General features: G+C 40.4%; 1 protein-coding gene across 1 annotated transcript; it reads left to right on the top strand.

Annotated features, from left to right (window-relative positions):
• Positions 1 to 6,198: 6,198 nt before the first annotated feature.
• Positions 6,199 to 13,898, top strand: LOC124116523 (heparanase-like). The gene is made up of 10 exons (XM_046477881.2): positions 6,199 to 6,424; positions 7,382 to 7,512; positions 8,090 to 8,263; positions 9,221 to 9,377; positions 9,813 to 9,863; positions 10,909 to 11,106; positions 11,509 to 11,620; positions 12,201 to 12,310; positions 13,078 to 13,221; positions 13,667 to 13,898. Exons 1-10 carry the CDS (start codon positions 6,210 to 6,212, stop codon positions 13,845 to 13,847), a joined length of 1,473 nt encoding a protein of 490 aa, XP_046333837.2. The 5' UTR covers positions 6,199 to 6,209; the 3' UTR covers positions 13,848 to 13,898.
• The last annotated feature ends 7,262 nt before the right edge of the window (positions 13,899 to 21,160 follow it).

The raw sequence follows: 21,160 nt of genomic DNA on the forward strand, positions 1-21,160 counted from the left end.
TGCCCTACCAGAGACAAGCACATGTGAAGGCAAGGGTTGTGTGTAAATACAAAAGACAAAATAATTTCCATAATCATTAGAAATCAGCTATTAGCAGAGTTCATTTTACGTTCCCGACTACATCATGAACATATGTTTATGAAATAAAAAATGAAATATCAAATGGTGGTTATACCAAGTATTCACGAAACAGTCATCGTATCCTGTCCAACATGTCACACTATCACAAACACGTGCAAAGGCAAGTAAATTGTTCTCCAGAAAGACATAGGAACATACGGTACAAGTCAAATAGGGTAATTGCATCAGTCATCATGCCTCACATTTGGACATATCTACATGTCTTATCCTCAAATTTAACATAGATGTTTGCGACGAGGAAATCCATGGGAAATGTGGGAGGAAAGCATGACTGATGCAGGTATCAGATGTTTACCACTTGGGTGAAACCCACGAGCACAGGTATGGTGCTGACAAAGCTAGAAACATAATCGGGGCGAACCGGGATTCGAACTCACAATTTCTGGCTTGTCCAAGGGACACAACTCTGCTCAGCGAATCTCGACGCCTTAGACGACTGGGCAACCTGTGCGCCCTACAATCATGATGAACTGGACATGACACCACATATCTTGCCATACCAGAAACGTTTGCACGTGTCAGTAGTTCAGTCAGTGTCACTGTCTCACCACTTTGACAAAAATAAATTAAAATGGGACAAATACATTATTAGCACTTGTCAGTTGTGAAGAGTACAACATGAAGGATGCATGTGCTGTATAACCATCACTCTTGGTAACATGTGCCACAATTGCTTACAATATGATCGTTTTCGAGGTGTTTCCACCCTTTTAAAAACCTTCTAAATAACCATATCTATTACTTCCGAACATTTGTGTGTGTGTGTGTGTGTGTGTGTGTGTGTGTGTGTGTGTGTGTGTGTGTGTGTGTGTGTGTGTGTGTGTGTGTGTGTGTGTGTGTGTGTGTGTGTGTTGTGTGTTGTGGTTTTAATGACACGAGCATGTGTGAAGAGTTTGATTGTCGTGGTTTTGAATCCACGAATCACCCAAGTTATGTTACTTGGTGTTGTGACCGTCATTTTAGGTTTCACTAAATTACTAAGTATCTACATGCTGTCAGTTTCATCATATATTTGTCGTGTTAAATAGCGGTGTTAGTCCTAAGTCACTAGCATACACGCTACTTTCAATATCTTGGCTGCATTGTAACTTAAGCTGTGTTGGCTGATGGCCTACGTCTATGCTGATTCAACAGGAGGTGGAGGAGGGTGATGATAATGAGGAGGGTGATGATGATTATGATGAAGAGGTGGAGGAGGAGGAAGAGGATGGTGATGATTATGAGGAGAAGGAAGAGGATGATGATGAAAAGGAGGAGGGTGATGATGATGATGATGATGATGACGACGAGGAGGAGGAGGACGAGTGTGATGCTGATGATTATGTTGATGATGATGATGAGGAGGAGGAGGAGGAAAAGGATGATGATGATGATGATGAGAAGGGTGATGATGATGAGAGGGCGATGATGATGAGGGGAAGGGTGATGATGATAATGAGGAGGAGGAAGAGGATGATGATGAGAAGGGGGATGATCATGAGGAGAAAGGTGATGATGATGATAAGGAGAAGGGTGATGATGATGATGAGTGAGTGAGTGGGTGAGTGAGTTTGGTTTGTTGCCGCTTTTAACATTATATCACGGCGTGTCAGCTTAATGTGGGAAGAAAGCCCGAAGTGATGCAGGTCTCAGACGTTTACCACTTCGAATTCCGCGAAACCCACGAGCATGGGTATGGTGCTGACTAACCTAGAAACATAATCGGGGCGAACCGGGATTTGAATCAACAATCATAGGTTTCAGGCGTGCCCAAGGGATACAACTCTGCACAGGGAATCGCGGCGCTTCAGACGACTGGGCCACCCATGCCCCCTTGATGATGATGATGAGGAGGAGTGTGAAGATGATAAAGAGAAGGGTGATGCTGATGATGATGATGATGATGAGGAGGAGGAGGAGTGTGATGATGATGATGATGATGATAATGATGATGATGAGAAGGGTGATGATGATGATAACGAAGAGGAGGAGGAGGAGGAAGAGGATGATAATGATGAGGAGGGGAAGGAAGAGGAGGGTGATGATGATGATGATGATGATGATGATGAGGGTGATGATGATGATGATGAGGAGGAGGAGGAGGAGGAGGAGGAAGACGATGATAATGATGATGAGGAGGAGGAGGAAGACGATGATAATGATGATGAGGAGGAGGAGGAAGAGGTGGGTGATGATGATGATGATGATGATGATAAGGTTTATGATGATGATGATAAGGGTGATGATGATGATGAGGAGGAGGAGGAGGAGGAGGAGGAGGAAGACGATGATAATGATGATGATGATGAGGAGGAAGAGGATGATGATGATGATGATAAGGTTTATGATGATGATGATGACAAGGAGGAGAAAGAGGATGATGATGAGGAGGAGAAGAAGGAGGAGGAGAAGGAGGAGGAGAGGATGATGATGACAATTAGGAGGGCGATTATGATGATGATGATGACGACGACGAGGAGAATGGGGGCATAATGATGATGAGAAGGAGGAGGAGGAGAGGATAATGATCATGATGATGATGATGATGATGATGATGACGAGGAGGAGGAAGAGGATGATGTTGAGGAGGAGGAGGAGAGGATGATGATGACGATAAGGAGGGGGTGATGAGGAGAATGGGGAAATGATGAGAAGGAGGAGGAGAAGGGTGATGATGATAATGAGGAGGAGGGGTGATGATGATGATGAGGAAAAGGGAGATGCTGATGATGATGATGATGAGGAGGAGGAGGAGTGTGATGATGATGAGGAGGAGGAGAAAGGGGAGAGTGATGATGATGATAAGGGTCATGATGATGATGATGACAAGGAGGAGAATGAGGATGATGATGATGATGAGGAGGAGGAGGAGGAGGAGGAGAGGATGATGATGACGATGAGGAGGGTGATGATGATGATGATGATGATGATGATGATGACGACGAGGAGATTTGGGGAAATTATGATGATGTCGGAGGAGGTGGAGGAGAGGATGATGAGAAGGAGGAGGAGGAGGAAAGGATCATCATGCTGATGAGGAGAGTGATAAAGATGATGATGTGAATGATGATGACGACGACGACGACGATGATGGTGATGATGATGATGATGATGATGATGATGATGATGATGATGATGATGATGATGATGATGACGACGACGACGACGATGACGACGACGAAAGTGGGGGAAATGATGAGGACGAGAAGGAGGAGGAGATGATGATGATGATGATGATATTGATGATGTGGAGGAGGAGGAAGAGGATGGTGATGATAAGTGAGTGAGTGGGTGGGTGAGTTGGGTCAATCCCGCTTTTAACAATATATCACGGCATGTCAGCTTAATGTGGGAGGAAAGGCCGAAGTGATGCAGGTCTCAGACCTTACCACTTCGGTGAAACCCACGAGCACGGGTATGGTCCAGACAAACCTTGAAACATAATCGGGGTGAACCGGAATTCGAACCCACAATCATAGGTTTCTGGCATGCCCTAGGGACGCAACTCTGCACAGCAAATCGCGGCGCTTTAGACGACTGGGCCACCCGTGCCCCCTTGATGATGATGATGATGAGGAGGAGTGTGATGATGATGATGAGAAGGGTGATGATGAGGAGGAGGAGGAGGAGTGTGATGATGATGATGATGATGAGAAGGGTGATGATGATGATGATGAGGAGGAGGAGGAAGTAGACGATGATAATGATGATGATGAGGAGGAGGAAGAGGATGATGACGATGAGGAGGAGGAGGAGGAGAGGATGATGATGAAGTTGAGGAGGGTGATGATGATGATGATGATGATGATGATGATGATGATGACGACGAGGAGAATGGGGGGAATGATGATGATGATGTGAAGGAGGAGGAGGTTGGAAGAGGATGATGATGATGATGAGGAGGAGAGGATGATGATGACGAGGAGAATGGGGGAAATGATGATGATGATGTGAAGGAGGAGGAGGTAGGAAGAGGATGATGATGAGGAGGAGGAGGAGGAGGAGAATGAGGAGGAGAGGATGACGATGACGATGAGGAGAGTGATGAATATTACGAATAACTGGTACAAGAACAGATAAATCTAACCTAATAAATAAAATCTAATTTTCTTACCATTCCGTATTTCTGCTGTCATTGTTTCCTCCCTTGGCGCTGGCCTCGCCACACAAGTACTCAATGCAATACAACATAGAATCACAACATAGTCGACGGTGTTACAGATCACTCTGACTGCAACGGCGTCGGGAGTTGCAAATGGCGTCAGACAGACGAATAAGTATATTATACATTGAGAGCCTCCAAAGCAAAGCAATTCAATTGATACAGCTGCACAGATGGCTGGATACCGTGGACATACTGATCAGTGTCCTGAACACCTGGTCATTGTTAGTGCTCAAACATTTTTTAGAGTTTGGCTATGCATTTGTCGCCCCATTTCGAGCGGATTATTTGCATGATGGTCCACGAGCGTGACTGCCACTTGGCGTTTTGATATGCATGGTAGTAGTAAAGGAACAAAATTGGTCCATATCTGATATAAAGCGCATGATATGTGTGCCTAAGCATTGAGAGCCCCAGCACATTCATAACTATTTTTGCATGAATCGTTACATGTCTCGACAACGCTGAGTGGCAGGAAGGAAACATTCTTGCTTACAAGTCTTATTTATAGTAAGATCGTGATATAGGCGTTTGTATCTCACCAGGAAGTAAAACGTTGACAGTATTGGTTGATACAACAAGCATTGACAAAATTCATTGGAGGCTACGTGAAACCTCAGTTTGTATTTGCCAAGGACAGTTGCCTGAATGGAAACCCAGGGCCCATTTGCACAGAACAATCTTAGTTACAATCGATCTTAGGCGGCTACTGTTGACTTTATAATCACCATACAATTGTCCTATTTCACTTGCACAAACCGATCTAAGCTAAGATTGAAATCTTCAACGGTGGATGTACGAATATCTTAAACTCGACTCCTGTCTACAGTTGTCTGCAAACGGGCATAACATGCTGCGCATACAATAAGTGGAACCGGTAACGACACACAACACGTACAGTTTCAAGAAAGGTCCCAATTATTTAAAGGAAACGATTACTAGAATGATGGCATATATTCTTGTCGGCATTAATACTGTCGTGATTTAGGAATTGTTTCCTATTGCAACTTGAGAATTATCTACTCGTGTTTTTAATTAAAAGTATTGAAATACGAATAAATACAATATTCACTGACACAATTGTTATGAAATAAAAATAAATAATAACGAAAATATTTCCTAATAACATAACACGTTAATGCATGATCGTCATCCGTTTTGGGGGAGCTTTTCGTAAAACCCCTAAATATATCCTTCATCTTTTAGGTTCGTTGCAATAACAGGGAATCTTATGAATACTTTAGAGTTGATATATATATATATATATATATATATATATATATATATATATATATATATATAAATGTATATATATATATATATATCAACGCTACAGTTGCACAATCAAATCAATTTTGGCGACAAAATTCCATCAGATACTTAACTAATGAAAGCATTATCCTTTTTGCGACAAAATTCCACACCCCCTACACCCCCACCCACACATCCACTCTCAGCCCTACCAGATATCGGTCCCTTATTCACTTTGTGCAAATTAATCTGGTTCACAGCTGTCTTAAGTGTATCATCGCCATTTAACGACAAGGCATGCATCTGTTTATCTCCTAAATTTTAAAAGTGCACGAGTTGAACTTTAACGTTATGTAATGAGTTACCTTTTTTAAAATCGTGACAGATTTAGTTGACGAACGCCAAACATGATGTTTCACAAGCCAATCCTTGAAGCTGAAGGACAGAGAATCAGATGATGAGTCATGTGCTGCACAGGAATATAACTGCAACGTAGATACCGAAACAGGCACACACGAACCTGATCATGACATGAAAGCATGAAAGTTGCTGAATACTCGTGTCAAAATTTCGTTATCTGTTGGCACGGCTTGGCAACACCTGGTCTCTTCCAACACCACAGCTGACCTCTTCACGTTAAGTAGTATTTAGCTTTGAAACAGTGATAAGCGACATTATGCTTCTACATGTAGTGACAGTCAGAATGTTTCGAGATGTAACCATATTGTGGTTGTTAGGGTTGGCTTGGATACAACCGTTCACTGTGTCCATGCACACAGAAGATATCACGGTAAAAGTCGACCACGTCCTACAGGAAATTGATGATATGTTTGTTGGTATCACCATGGAAAGCGGTCAACTGAAATCCAACCTGACGACCCCAAATATCAGGTATACATCATAACATTTGTATAACTATGTGATTTGTTTGCAACGAAAATTGTTCATTTCGGATAAGTGAAAAAAATCCTTGTCGGGAAACGAATAGACCAAATATATGTATTTTCAGAGTCAGCAGATTTTGGTTAGTTGGTTTGTTGTTCAACGCCGCACTCAGAAATATTCCAGCTATATGACGGCAGTCTGTAAATAATCGAGTCTGGACCAGACAATCCAGTGATTAATATCATGAGCATCGATCAACGCAATTGGGATTGATAACGTGCTTCACCCAAGTCGGCGAGCCTTACCACCCGTTCCCGTTAGCCGCCTTTTACGATAAGCTTAGTCACGTTTTAAGGCAAGCATGAGTTGCTGAAGACCTATTCTACACCGGAATCTTCACGGGTTCAGAGTCAGCAGAATCTGTCAACAAATGTTTTGTGAATTCAGTTTTGTCACTGATTTATGTTGTGTCTAGCTTATCCTTGACAACCGAATGACAGAAATCAATTCCAATTATCACCTTCACTGAAGACTTCGCTTACTTACAGTCTCTTAACCGTGTCAGAAACATATGATTGTGGTCTCGGTACCCAGATTCGCCCAGATAATGTTGCTGGGTTTCTTAGCATCATACCAATGGTCGCTGATTTCACCAAAGTGGTCAACTTTTAAAAAATGCATGACCTCGGGCTTTCCTCGCACATCAAGCTGACAGGCCGTATTACCACCTGAATGCTCTTGAAAGTGGCGTTAAGCGTGACTCCTTCAACACAGCCGAATACGTCATGGGCATTATCAAGGGAATGATGATATTATAAACTGGAGAATGCATCTTCAGCTTCTAGTTTCATATCCAAGATGTTACGGGTGGTATTGTCTGCTAGATGAATAAAGTTTGTTGAAAATGGTTATAGCAGTCTCATATATGAATGTAAGTTTATATAAAAGAACCTTTTATAACAGGTCGCCCAAACTGTTGGCTCTTGGAAAAGCCTTAGCGCCAGGGTATGTGCGAGTTGGAGGAACATCAGGGGATCGCTTGGTGTTTGACCCGAATCGCAACCTAGACACTTCGCTACAGTATCATCTCCAAGGTGATAGCAGTATATTATACGATTCTTATATCTCCCTTGGTGTATTTGTCACCAGAAGGAAAACCTAATTAAAAAGACCTGGCTAAACAATACAAAACATTCCATGTCTAAAAATAATTTATTCTTTTGGAATAACCTTTTTGGTATGATCACTGTTTCTGTTCTACTGATTGCCCAAGAAGAGTTCTTGTGTAGTACCGGTTATATCGTACCTGTAGGGGTAAATGATTTGGTTATGTGTTTCATGGTACAGTTATACATTATTCACCCAGGCCCCTTGAATCTCGTAACCCCATCTGCCAGGCATTACTACTGACGCTCACATGTGTTTAAAGAACCTTACTTCTGTCTGAGATTCGTTAGTCCCAGACATTCCCTAACCCGGGCGATTGACAGGGAAAGGTACCTCGATACACGGGTTTCAACTGCGTCTTCTGAACCAGCGACTGACGGATTTCTTTATTAACAAACCTTCGTCCATAAGTAGCTATTCAATATGTTTATACCTTTGTGGTTTGAGAAAGTACTAAACATGTAATAACTGAACCAAAACGGATCATTTGAAACATATTTTCAGCTAACAACTGGGATGCATTCAACGAGTTTATTCACAATACGGGGCTGAAACTGGTGTTTAGCCTCAACCTGCTGCTGCGTGATGGAACAAAGTGGAACCCATCAGATGCAAAGCAGTTGCTAAAATATTCCTCTGACAAAGGGTATCCTCTTGCAGGGATTGAACTGGGAAATGGTAAGCTTGAAAGCATATAGACGTAGCATTAACCAGACATAGATGACATATCTTTGGGCATTCTGAGTAGAAGACGTCCCAAAAATCTGCACTTATTTGTGTTTATGATGCGATCTATTGCCATGCTGGACAATTTGGATCAATGCATGTCTTTACACCGTACCTCCATGGGATGTGGCTCATAATGTATTTATTACCTACAGGATTATAAATAACCGAGTTAATACAAATCGTATGTGCACTAGGTCAAATATCACTTCTCGCACACCAGTGTATTGTTTCCGGAATCCAAAAGGCATTGTTCACGTCATTTGAATGTCATTGTGACGTAAGGTATGAATAACGTCACACTATAAATGACAACAGCCGAAAAAGGCTAACACATGTAGGTGTTCTAGAACAGCAGTGGTGATCAGTGCATTTGTCTAAAGAGAAGCGCAAAAGGATAAATAAATAGTGGGTAATAAATATAAATTATTACACTCATATGTGTCATACTGACTTTACGAAACTCGTGTAAGAATTCATGTATTATCCTCGCTCTTGCTCGGAAATTCGTGATTCGAATTCGTGAAATCAGTATGACGCAAATATTCGTATAATAATCATTATTAATTAGTTTCCATAATCCAGATGTCATTGTATCCAGCCCACGGTCACATAACAAATAAGACATATAAATACGGCATTATATGCTTCCTACGTTGACCGTCACTGGACTCATAAAACTATGGTGTCATTCCTCTTAATACATGAATAACTATATGGTATTTTTGCGATCTCTATATGCAGTATGAGGTATACGTGACTTCAGAAAACAATAATCCATTCTTACATTCATTATGTTTTTATTCATATGTGAAACATTTTATCGAACTTGATACTCGTGTGTGTGTAGATATTTTTTTGTTATCATGCTTGACATATGTATTATCATTTTACGTATGTTTCATGAAGAACCGAACTTGTATAACCGACGTAATGCTACTATCAGTGAGGCTCAGCTGGGTCGCGACTTCATGGAACTGAAGCAAGTTCTGCAAGGAACGGTCTATAAATCCAGTCTCATCATTGGACCTGATACCGCCGGTTATAAAGACACGTTCATAAAAAAGTATGGATAATAAACATCGTTTACCCTATGCAGCAGGGAAAAAATAAGCTGTCTGGATTTTCTGACTGAAATTGAACCGAATCTATGCATACTTTGTGCTGCTGTTATTATTTCAAAATCTTAAACGAAGCATCGATTCCAGAACCTAAAAGGGGCATAGGTGGCCCAGTCGCCTAAGACGCCACGATGTTGTGTACAGTGTGGCTTCCTGTGTAATTATGATGTTCAAATTCCGGCTTCCTGTATAATTATGATGTTAAAATCCCATGTTCGCCTTGATTATCTTTCAAGTTTTGAAAGCGCCTCACTTTTTCTCGAAGGATTCATCTGAGTCACTTCAGTCAAAGAAGCTGACATGGTAATGCACAAGTGATGCCCTGGTTCATTATAGTTATCTTCGATGAACATTTGTCCAATGTGACTTTGCATTTCCAGCTTCCTGTCTCATGGTGGAGCTGGTGTCATTAACGTCTTGACCTTCCATCAGTGAGTACCTTCCTTCAAGGCCTGGGCTACCATACAGTTTTCATGCCACGTGTAACACTAAAGGGTCGTTGATTACAGTCTAAAGAAACTCCAAAAACACCGACACGTTGAAATATTAGGTAGAAGTAGCACAGTAGTGGCCATAGGACAGTAGTGGCTGTACACCGTGTGGGGGTATATGCAGAATTAGATTTAATAGATAACTGTTCACTGTGTTGAGCTTCGAGGTCAACCATTTGTTCTTGACCATTGTCAGAAAATACTGCAAATACTTTTTTGACCTCAGATTTTCCCAGCAAAATTCGTTCACTAGACAGGCTGGATTGTCTGAAAAATAATGTAAATACTTTTTGGGGCTCTGTTTTAAAATAAAAGCAACACATCCCTTTTTCTAATCATAAGACATCTCTGCTAAATGCACAGTCCGTTTCATTTACGATTGCTACTATATCAAAAGCATGTGTTTAGAAATCACTGCCAAATAGTAATGTGATGTAATGCTTTAATATTGCTCGAAGGTAATCGGTAAGTTGGCCATAAGTGATGGACAACATATCATCGATGAACAAGAAGCATAGGTTTTTAACTTCTTGGCTAAAGTGCCCATGTTGTGATGTTGATGATCTGAATAAGGTAACAGATCAACATAGAAAAGAGCGCAGTTGATATACATGCGGTTGCCTACTTTTTCACATAGATGCAATCTATGCTATCCAGCATGTCAAATATTGTTTCTTCGGTAAATTCTAGATGACACGTGCTTTAACTTGTGACAAATTGTCTTGAACCGTTAAAGGTAGAGGTGTATATGTAACTACATATATGTGGTCACCACATTTAGAGACAAAATGCCCATGGGTCAAGAAATGATTTTTTCTTTGCGTTTGTCGTTTCCCACTCAACATTAACTACTTTCATTTCATTGGATATAATATCAAATAAGCGGACCAAATTCAGAAACGAACACTTTGTTCAGCTGGATGTCATCCTTTTTTTGTACACGTGGTTAAAAAAATTCCCTGTACAATTAGCTTACTCTTTTCAGATATTACTTTAATGGACGCACCGCCAAGCTGGAAGACTTTTCTAAGTATTCTATAATGAATCGCCTTACATCTACCCTACACTCAGTGATGAATACAGTCCGAAGTCATCATGGTCTGGTGGCGTGGCTAGGGGAGACATCGTCCGGTTATGGGGGTGGCACTCCTGGCATTGCTGACAGATATGTGGCAGGCAACCTGTGAGGATGTCTACGTTTCAGTTTCAGTGTCCAAATGAATTTGTGCTAAAGTTGAAAGTGTTCTAAATAAGTTTCTTTAATTTAAATACAACATAACAATTTCAGCCAGAGCATCTTCTTGGAATGCCAGCATGCGTTGATTTAAATGCAAGTTGCCTCTTCGTGCTGGTTAGAGGGTGATGATTGCTGTTTAAGGTCAATTGAAACTGGTTATAACGAGAAAGAATTGTAATTCCTTTCGCTCTGAAAATGTCTAATGTTGAAGCTCGTGTGTTCTTAAATATGATCTTGAGATCAATGGGACCAGTGAAAATTATTCACGTTGATTTGCCTTGAAACAAGTTGAGCATTGAGAACGGCTCATATAATTCATTAATAACATCTGTCATATCACATTTTCAGGTGGCTCGATAAACTGGGTGTATCAGCAAAATATGGTCTAAAAGGGGTTATGCGCCAGGCATTCTTTGGTGGAAATTATGCACTTCTTGACGACAACTATGACCCTAATCCTGTGCGTGAACGTCGGTTATCTCAGTGTTTTAACAATGTCATTTTGTCGAATGTCTCTTTGTCTCTGTGTTCATGAATATATTCATTGTCTGTTGTCTGTTTTCAAATGTGACCCATTCGACTGAGGCCCAGCATTTTGCTGTACAGAGTTGTGTCCCTTAGGCTTACCAGAAACCATTGATCCTCGATTCGAATCCTGGGTTCACCCTGATTACGTTACTAGATTTGTTAGCACGATACCCGTGCTTATGTGTTTCACCAAAGTTGACCTGCACCATTTTATTTTTTCACCCAAAATTAATATTACTGACATATCGTATTTGTAAGTAGCGTTAAACTGAACTCATCCATTCATGTATTTTCCTTTGTGGGAATTCCAAGTCATTATAAATCACCTGTTCCGCCTGCTTTGCATATTAGGTGGCCAGGCTCAGTAATTTGTCTTATACAAATTCCCATTCCGACTATCAACCATCAGTTTGCACGTCCAGACACATTTTACTGCTTACACTGGCAGAAAATAACATGAACACCAACAGTGTCTTTCTCATATGGACACACATCATAACCTCTTTTGGCAGGACTACTGGTTGACGCTTCTTTACAAGAGACTTGTTGGCAACAAAGTATTTGATGTTCCATCCACATCTTCTGACCTCCGACTGTATGCCCACTGTACAAAGCTGAACAAGTGAGTTGTTTCAGCATGTTAAATTCACAACCTGTCTGTACACACATACGTTGTCCACCTTGCAGATTATGGACAAATACAAAATGTAGACCTCGGATAGAGGTGAGAGTGAAACATACCGTCCCTTTTAAAGGACATCACATGAGAAACAACCAGAATAATAAAAAGTCAGTGTAACCACAACAGTTTTATTTAAACAAAACCCACACGTTTAAAACTTTAATGTGCAGAATATTGTCAGCATGTCACTGAACAGTAATGCTGTGAGTAGAGATACACATGACGTAACGATCTGAATGTACGGTTATCCATTGACTTATGTAATGGCTATTTTGTTTCAAGTTCACAAGTTACAATGATGTATATTGTTGTAATAGTTTGTTTATGTGACAATCCTGTTCGCGCAAGGTAATCTCAGTATGGTAACGGTGAGTGTGAAGAGAGCAAATGCAACGTGACGAGATGTGACGTTAGATCAACCATTACCAACCATGGAAACGTCATGGATAAAGCGTTCGCTCGTCACGCCAAAGACCCGAGTTTGATTACCCATATGGCTCAAATGTGTGAAGTCCATTTCTGCAATCCACCACCGTCATATTGATGGAATATTGCTAAAAGAGATGTAAACTCATACTAACTCACTCACTTCTTCAATGACAAGCATGTTTTTAATGAAAGTCGTGTCAAATCAAATGGCTAGATTTCGAGAGATTTTTCTCTTGCATTCGCTTTTAATGTTGTCATATCTTCTGTTAATGTTCCAGCGTGTACCACTACAAGCCTGGCAGTATCACAGTGTATGGTCTTAACTTGCATGGAGACCACGTAACTCTAGCCATATCAGAGGCGCACGGCAAAAACGTGGACATATTCTGGCTGACTCCTGAGGGAGGAGACTTGAAGTCAAAGTTTGTATATAATAGGTTTCCTCTCAACCATTCAGTGTAAGGATTTTGTCTTTGGTTCAAGTTTCACAAGGCCATGGGTCAGTTCTTGTATAACTGGTTCCTTGGCATTGTTGTCAAATGCAGCGGATAATAGTGAGACATATGTTGTCTCTGAAGTAGCAGATATAACAGAAGAGGGTAAGCATTTGATGATTTTGCTGCATTCAATCTGAACCAGACACGCGAACGGTATTTGAGCAATGGTCCGAACTGACAGGTGGAAAACTAACCTTGGCAAACACGACTAACTCCAAGACTATACTAAGTAACTTAAGACGAACTTGAACTTACAAACTTGTGCACATATACAATAGTGGCAGTACAAGTTAGGCAACGGTTGTTAGGTCAACGGGTGATCAATACTTAACCTTCATACCAAAATAACCTTTGCAACCTCTTTTTTCAGAAAAGTAGAGGTCAATGGCAAAACATTGGAACTTGTCAACAACCAAATACCACACATTTTGCCAAAATCTTTGGGAACTGGGACGATTGTAGTGCCTCCGCACTCCTTTGGGTTCATCATCATTCCAGACGCCAACATAGCAGCATGCAAATCACAAAGCCATGGCCCCATTATCGGATAATTGAACAAGTGTCCTGTCAGGATAAAAGCAGTAATAAACTGTTCACCAACACGTTATGTTTGTGGCTTTTAAATTGATAGTTAGTGTACCTGAACCTTCTGTTGGACGTGCGTTGACATACAATGGACAATAAAATCTGAAAAAACACTCTAAACACATCTAACTGATATTTAGACAAACAGCGTGTTTCAAAAATGGCTTGCGTGATGCAAATAACCAAGAGGAATGTGTTAAGACGTTCTGTTAACCAACATCTTCAGAATGCCATTCGACAGAAAACACATTTGGGTGACACACCAGTATCTTTTAACTGGCGTGCCAAGGGACGCAACTCTGCTTAGCGAATCGCGGCGCCTAAGGCCCTACAATCGTGATGAACTGGACATGACACCACTTATCTTGCCATACCAGAAACGTTTGCAAGTGTCAATAGTTCAGTCAGTGTCATTGTCTCACCACTTGGACAAAAATAAATTAAAATGGAACAAATTCATTATTAGCACTTGTCAGTTGTGAAGAGTACAACACGAAAGGATACATGTGCTGTATAACCATCACTCTTGGTAACATGTACCACAATTGCTTACAATATGGTGTTTCCATACTTTAAAAACCTTCTAAATAACCATATGTTTTACTTCCGAACATTTTGATTCACCAATTAAAACACACACCTTACATTATCTATTGTTTAAACGCGCCTTTATTTTTTCAGGAATGCACAATCAGTTGTCATTATTTTGAACCAACATTTCAAACAATAATTTACGCTTCGAATACACGGGACCTTTTTTTTTGGGGGGGGGGGGGGGGGGGGGCATTCGAGTGAAATTTCAAATTTGGTCGGAAAACATGTTGCCAGCGGGGTTCGAACCCGCTTCGTATCATGTGATGACGTGTAATATGCGACGGCGACACATGACAGTGGATTGTGAATTAAGCTACTGAATGGTTTCAAATATGCGTATAAGCCTTAAAATGTGAGGTGAGGTAAAATGGGTCTAAACATCGTGCGCCTGTGTGAGTGTGTGTGTGTGTGTGTGTGTGTGTGTGTGTGTGTGTGTGTGTGTGTGTGTGTGTGTGTGTGTGTGTGTGTGTGTGTGTGTATGAGTTGTGGTTTTAATGACACGAGCATGTGTGAAGAGTTTGATTGCCGTGGTTTTGAATCCACGAATCACCAAGGTTATGGTATTTGGTGTTGTGACCGTCATTTTAGGTTTCACTAAATTACTAAGTATCTACATGCTGTCAGTTTCATCACATATTTGCCGTGTTAGATAGCGGTGTTACTCCTAAGTCACTAGCTTACACTCTACTTGCATTATCTTGGCTGCATTGTAACTTAAGCTGTGTGGGCCGATGGCCTACTTCATGCTCAGTATAGAGGAGGTGGTGCAGGAGGGTGAGGATAATGGTGATGATGAGGAAGGTGATGATGAGGAGGAGGAGAAGGATGGTGATGATGATGAGGAGGAGGAAAAGGAGGTTGATGATGATGATAAGGATGACGAAGAGGCAGGTGATGATGCTGATGATGATGATGATGAGGAGGAGGAAGGTGATGATCATGAGGAGGATGAGGAAGAGGAGGGTGATGATGATGAGGAGGAGGAAGAGTAGGGGAGGAAGGTGATGAGGGGGAGGAGGGCAAGAAGGAGGAGGAAGAGGTGGCTGATGATGATGATGAGGAGGAAGGTGTTGATGATCATGAGTAAGAGGAGGAGGAGGAAGAGGAAGAGGAGGGTGATGATAATGAGGAGGAGGATGAGGAGGAAGGTGATGATGATCACGAATAGAAGGAGGAGGAAGACGAGGGTGATGATGATGATGAGGAGGAGGAGGACAAGGATGGTGATGATGATTAGGAGGGTGATGATGATGAGGATGATGATGAGGAGGAGCAGGAAGAGGAGGGTGATGATGAGGAGGAGGAGGAGGAGGAGGAGGAGGAAGAGGAGGGTGATGATGAGGAGGAGGAGAAAGAGGAGGGTGATGATGATGATGAGGAGGAGGAGGAGGAGGAAGGTGATGATGACCATGAGTAGGAGGAGGAAGAGGAGGGTGGTGATGATGAGGAGGGGGAGGGTAGAGGAAGAGGAGGGGATGATGATGAGGAGGGGGGAACAGGAGAAGGAGGAAGAGGAGGGTGAAGAGGAGGGTGATGATGATGAGGAGGAGGAGGATAACAACACCCATCATGAGAAAGATTTTATATAAAAATTATGACTTATGCGTAATATATTGCAATATAGCTTATCTGAAACAATACTAGATGTCTATAATATAACGAATAAATAGTACAAGAAGAGTGAGTGAGTTAAGATGTAACGTCACATCGGCAGTATTTCAGCCATATCGTGACGAGAAGTATATTTATTATACATAGATTTAGACTAAATAAAAACTGTCAACGATGGACAGTGCAATAACTAGAATATCACAGATTCAATTTAAAACTAGTTTTGAATATATAAAAGCCATAAGTATCAGTGAACAACACATTATGAAAATGGGCTAGAGATAGTCAGTAACTAATGGGAGATCACCATACCAGGGACCATGGGGACTTACAGTGCCTTTGCTTTCTGCATGGACCCCGGCAGGATTTATATCATCCCTTCAGTCACCGGCGATAGTTGACCAGTTAAGCCTAAGATTAAAATGACAAAAATACTACGTTATAAAAGTCTGGTGTGCATAAAAATACTTCGAATGATTTGGGACTTACATACCCTCTCAGGGGGACAAACATTTTACGCTACTTCAAACCCCGTTGAGGGTACAGCCACTCACAATCTATGTTATTAATTAGCACCACCATTTATAAAATAATACATTCAGTACATCAAAATTTATGGACAAGTTCGATTTCTTTTAACAACATAATATTAAATGCGAATTAACATCTATGAAAAGGTCCTTAACTGTTTTGACACCGACATATTTATCCCTTGTGATGGAAAGATCACTGCAGTCAAGCAGGACATGCTTGAGCGTGATTCTTTCATCACAAGGGATTCAAAACGGAGGATCCTCACCTTTTAATAAATATGTGCGTATCTCGAATGGCCAATACGACATCGTCGCATAATGACCTCTTCAAATCTGGACTGACAGCCTAAGTAAGTGTAACCGATATTTGGTTTAATTTGATGTAATTTATTCATACCCACTTTGGTGTCCCACTTCTTCTGCATGAGATCTCTGATGTAACATCTAATAATAGATTTATAATCACTGTATGGTATAAGAAGTGGTGTTATAGATTTGTTGAGTGCTGCCTTTGCAGCAGCATCAGCCATTGTGTTACCAACAATTCCAACATGGCTGGGTAACCAACAAAAGACGATGTCATATTGGCCAGTAGCAAGATCATTGTATAATTCAGGAATTTCTATTAAAATTGGATGTTTGCAAGACTGATTTTGTAGTGCCTGAAGAAAGGATAGAGAATCTGAAAATATGATAAATTGTTTATGTTTTGGTTGCTTAATAATGTACTCTAGTGCTGTTAATGTAGCATGTGATTCAGCCGTTAAAATGGAACAATTATCCTGTAATCTTGATGATAGAGTCCTGGATCCAATGACGGCGGCGCTGGCAACTGCGTCACCATCCCTGGATCCATCAGTAAATAGAGATTTGTAGGTATCATATGTGCTTCGTAATTCATTGTATTGTTGTTGATGAATGAGTTGATTTGTATCAGATTTCTTTAGTTTAGTTAATGTTATATCCACCTCTGGCTGTACCAACTGCCATGGTGGTGAAGACAGGAGTTTGGTTGGGGCTATGTTTTCAAGACTAATCTGAGAAGCAGAAATATGAGATTGAATTCTGATTCCTAGGGGTGGAGTAAGAGATGATTTTTTGTTATAGGGTTGTTTATATGGAGGATTAAAAACACAATCGTGGATAGGGATGACAAGAATGCAGTTTAGAAAGATACTGTGAAGATAATTTCATGCGACGTTGTTTAAGCGATGGTTCATCGGCTTCTGCATACTGGCTATTGAGAGGTGGCTCCAAGGCAAAGCCTCAGGCCTTAATGATGAATACTATATCATAGTTTTAAGTCACATTTGCAGGCTCCACCATAAATGAGCCATAATCCAGTTTAGAGCGGATAAGTGCCCTGTACAGTTTGAGGAGGGTTTTCTGATCTCCTCCCCACTTTTAACTTGAAACGACTTTTAGAAGGTCAAGGGCCTTCAGGCATTTATTTTTCAAATATTTAATGTGTGGTAAAAAGGTCAAATGGTGATCGAAGATGATGCCAAAAAACGTGGCCAAAAACAAGTTCTGGGTCCTTATGAGATTTGTATTTTCTGCAAAAAAGAATACAGTTCGTTTTAGATTTTGAAAATGTAAAACCATTTTCCTATGACCATTTATGGATTTTATTTAGACACAATTGCAGTTGCCTTTCGACAGTATTCATATTCTTACCACGACATGAAATATTAAAATCATCCACGAATAAAGATCCATCCATTGAATCTTTTAAAACCTTAGATAGGCTATTTATTTTAATACTAAAAAACGTAACAGATAAAATGCTGTCCCGTGTACACCCTGATCCTGATTATAATGATCGGACAGGGTAGAACCCACACGGAATTGAAATTGTCTGTCATTTAAAAAGTTGGATATAAACTGAGGCAAGTCCTGTAAATCTTTTAAAATACCGTGCTTCCATGCAGGTCATATACATTTTCTAGATAGACATTGCATGCTGATTGTTAACAATGGCATTCTGAACAAATGACTCCAGTCGAACTAAGTGGTCAGTGGTATTGCGATTTTTACGAAATCCACATTGGCTATTTGTGATTAAGTTATTGGATTTTAAGTACCATGTTAATCTATTATGGACCACACGTTCCATGGTTTTGCGAACGCAGCTGGTCAATGAAATAGGACGATAATTGGAAGGATCAGCATGATCACGTCAAAGTTTAGGTACCTTCACGCCATGAAGATGGAAATTCTCCTGACGTCCAGAATTTATCAAATATGATCGAAAGGGTTTCTGAACAGGATTGCGGTAAATGTTAAAGAGTTGATAATGTATATCATCAGACCCCATTGCAGTATCATGAGCTTGCCCAAGGGCAGTATCGATCTCATGAATGGAAAATTCTTCATTATAATCTTCCCCGTTATCTGAAGTAAAATTTATAGGTTTCTTTTCTTGCTGCCTTTGATATTTTTAGAATTTAAGGACATAGTTCGAAGAGGAAGAATGTCTAGAGTTTCACCAAGTCTGTTTGCAATATCTGATTTATTAGTTAACTGTTGAACTCCATCTTTAAGATGGTGTATGTTTGATTTAGTACCCTTACCATTTATTTTCTGAATCATATTCCAAACCTTGGAGACAGGCGTCCTTTAATCTATCTTAGATACATAATTTTGCCAAGATTAGCGTTTGTTTTGTTTGAAAGTGCGCCTGGCTCTAGCATTTAAGTTTTTGAATTTATTTAGATTATGTACCATTGGATGGCGACGGAAATATTGTTCAGCCTTTTCCCGTGCCTTCCTAGCTTGTTTGCAGTCATTGTTAACCGTGGTTACATTCGTCAGCTAGGTTATTAAGTTCATCGGCAAAAAGTTGTATAGGGTCATCAAAATCTTCAGGTTTTAGTTTGATTGTACAAAGGATGTCATATAACGCCCAGTTGGCCTTAGTAAAATTCCATCTTGATGACGGAGGAACATCAGATGGTCTTACAAACTTCAAAAGGGTAGGAAAATGGTCACTTCCACAGAGGTCATCGTAGATTGACCATTCAAATACCATAAGTAAATTAGTATCTATAACTGATAAGTCCAGACAAGAGTACATGTCTCGACAAAGCTTAGTAGCAGGAAGGTTACCGTCCATTCTTACAAGTCTTTTTAATAGTGATATAGGCGTTTGTATCACACCAGGAAGTAAAACTTCTCACGTAAACAGTATTGGTTGATACAACAAGCATTGACAAAATTCATTGGAGGCTACGTGAAACCACAGTTTGCATTTGCCGAGGATAGTTGCCTGAATGGAACCCCAGGATGGATGGAACAGTAGAATGTCTGAATAAGGATTTTTGGATGGTTTGTTGTTTAACTCTGCGCTCAGCAGTATTCCTGCTATATGACGGCTGTCTGTAAATAATCGAGTCTGGACCAGACAATCTAATGATTGATATCTTGAACATCGACCCACGCAATTGGCATCAATGTGTGAATATGGTACCAGCAAGCCAAATACGTATGCCAAGATCATTCTAGGTTGGATTTTGAGTGTCACTTTACAGATGCTACAGGTCCTATAGGAATATACAATCAATATATGTATAATCAATTTAGGGGCGCCGGGGAAAATAAAGAACAAAACAAGTATTTAAAATGTTGATCTTATTTCTGTATTGAATTACTTACTCTTAACATTTCAACTGCGACATTTACACGGGAAACACATTGTTAAAATCACAGGCAAACGTTTTTACAAATGTATCTTGTTAAGTGATCATGCTAACGTGATGAAACTATCCACATTGATAAAGGAACCACAACCGAATTACAAAGACGTGGACGGGAAACATTATCCTTATACTTTTTGCAGTGTTGTTTCTGAAATATAATATGTTTTCATTATGGCATGTTATATCATGCTAGCTTTTGGACAAACCCAAGTCAAAACACATGAACATGATGGGTCGCCCAGGATAGTTCTATTTGCACTAACTGGTCATAGCATTCCCTCCCTACATTATTCATATCTATTTAACATTACGGAAAGACCATTTGGAATTACAGTGTATGGGGGCTCGGATTCTTTATCTATTTAGGTTCAACGATATGTGCCTATTTTGAATCAAAGTATTAACATGGGGAAGATATTGAGCAATTGCAAGTTAAAGCAAACAACCAAAGACAACCCAAAGATCTTAGAAAGATATAAAGTTCTAAATTTGATTCTGTTGTCATCACTCCAAAGGTTTCTTAGTGCGGTGACACAACGTTGCCTTACTTGCAGCAATTGTAATTGAAGGCTATTCAGTCCAAATTACAAAGGACACTAAATTTACTGTAAAACAAAATATGACTTGTGATACTAGAAATATTATTTACTTGATTGTTTGTAGTGGATGCAATGAAAAGTATATCGGAAAGACAGAACTTAAATAAAAAAGAAGCATGAATCTTCACCGTTCACAAATAAAGCAGCCACACAACCGCACGATTCCATTCAGGCAACACATAGGTACACGTGGAAGCGGCTACTTTTTAGTTTTCCCGCTATAAAAGCAACAGTTTGGTCATGA

This window comes from Haliotis rufescens, unplaced genomic scaffold (genome assembly GCF_023055435.1).
Source record: "Haliotis rufescens isolate VD_foot unplaced genomic scaffold, xgHalRufe1.0.p SCAF_13, whole genome shotgun sequence".
Classification (NCBI taxonomy): domain Eukaryota; kingdom Metazoa; phylum Mollusca; class Gastropoda; order Lepetellida; family Haliotidae; genus Haliotis; species Haliotis rufescens.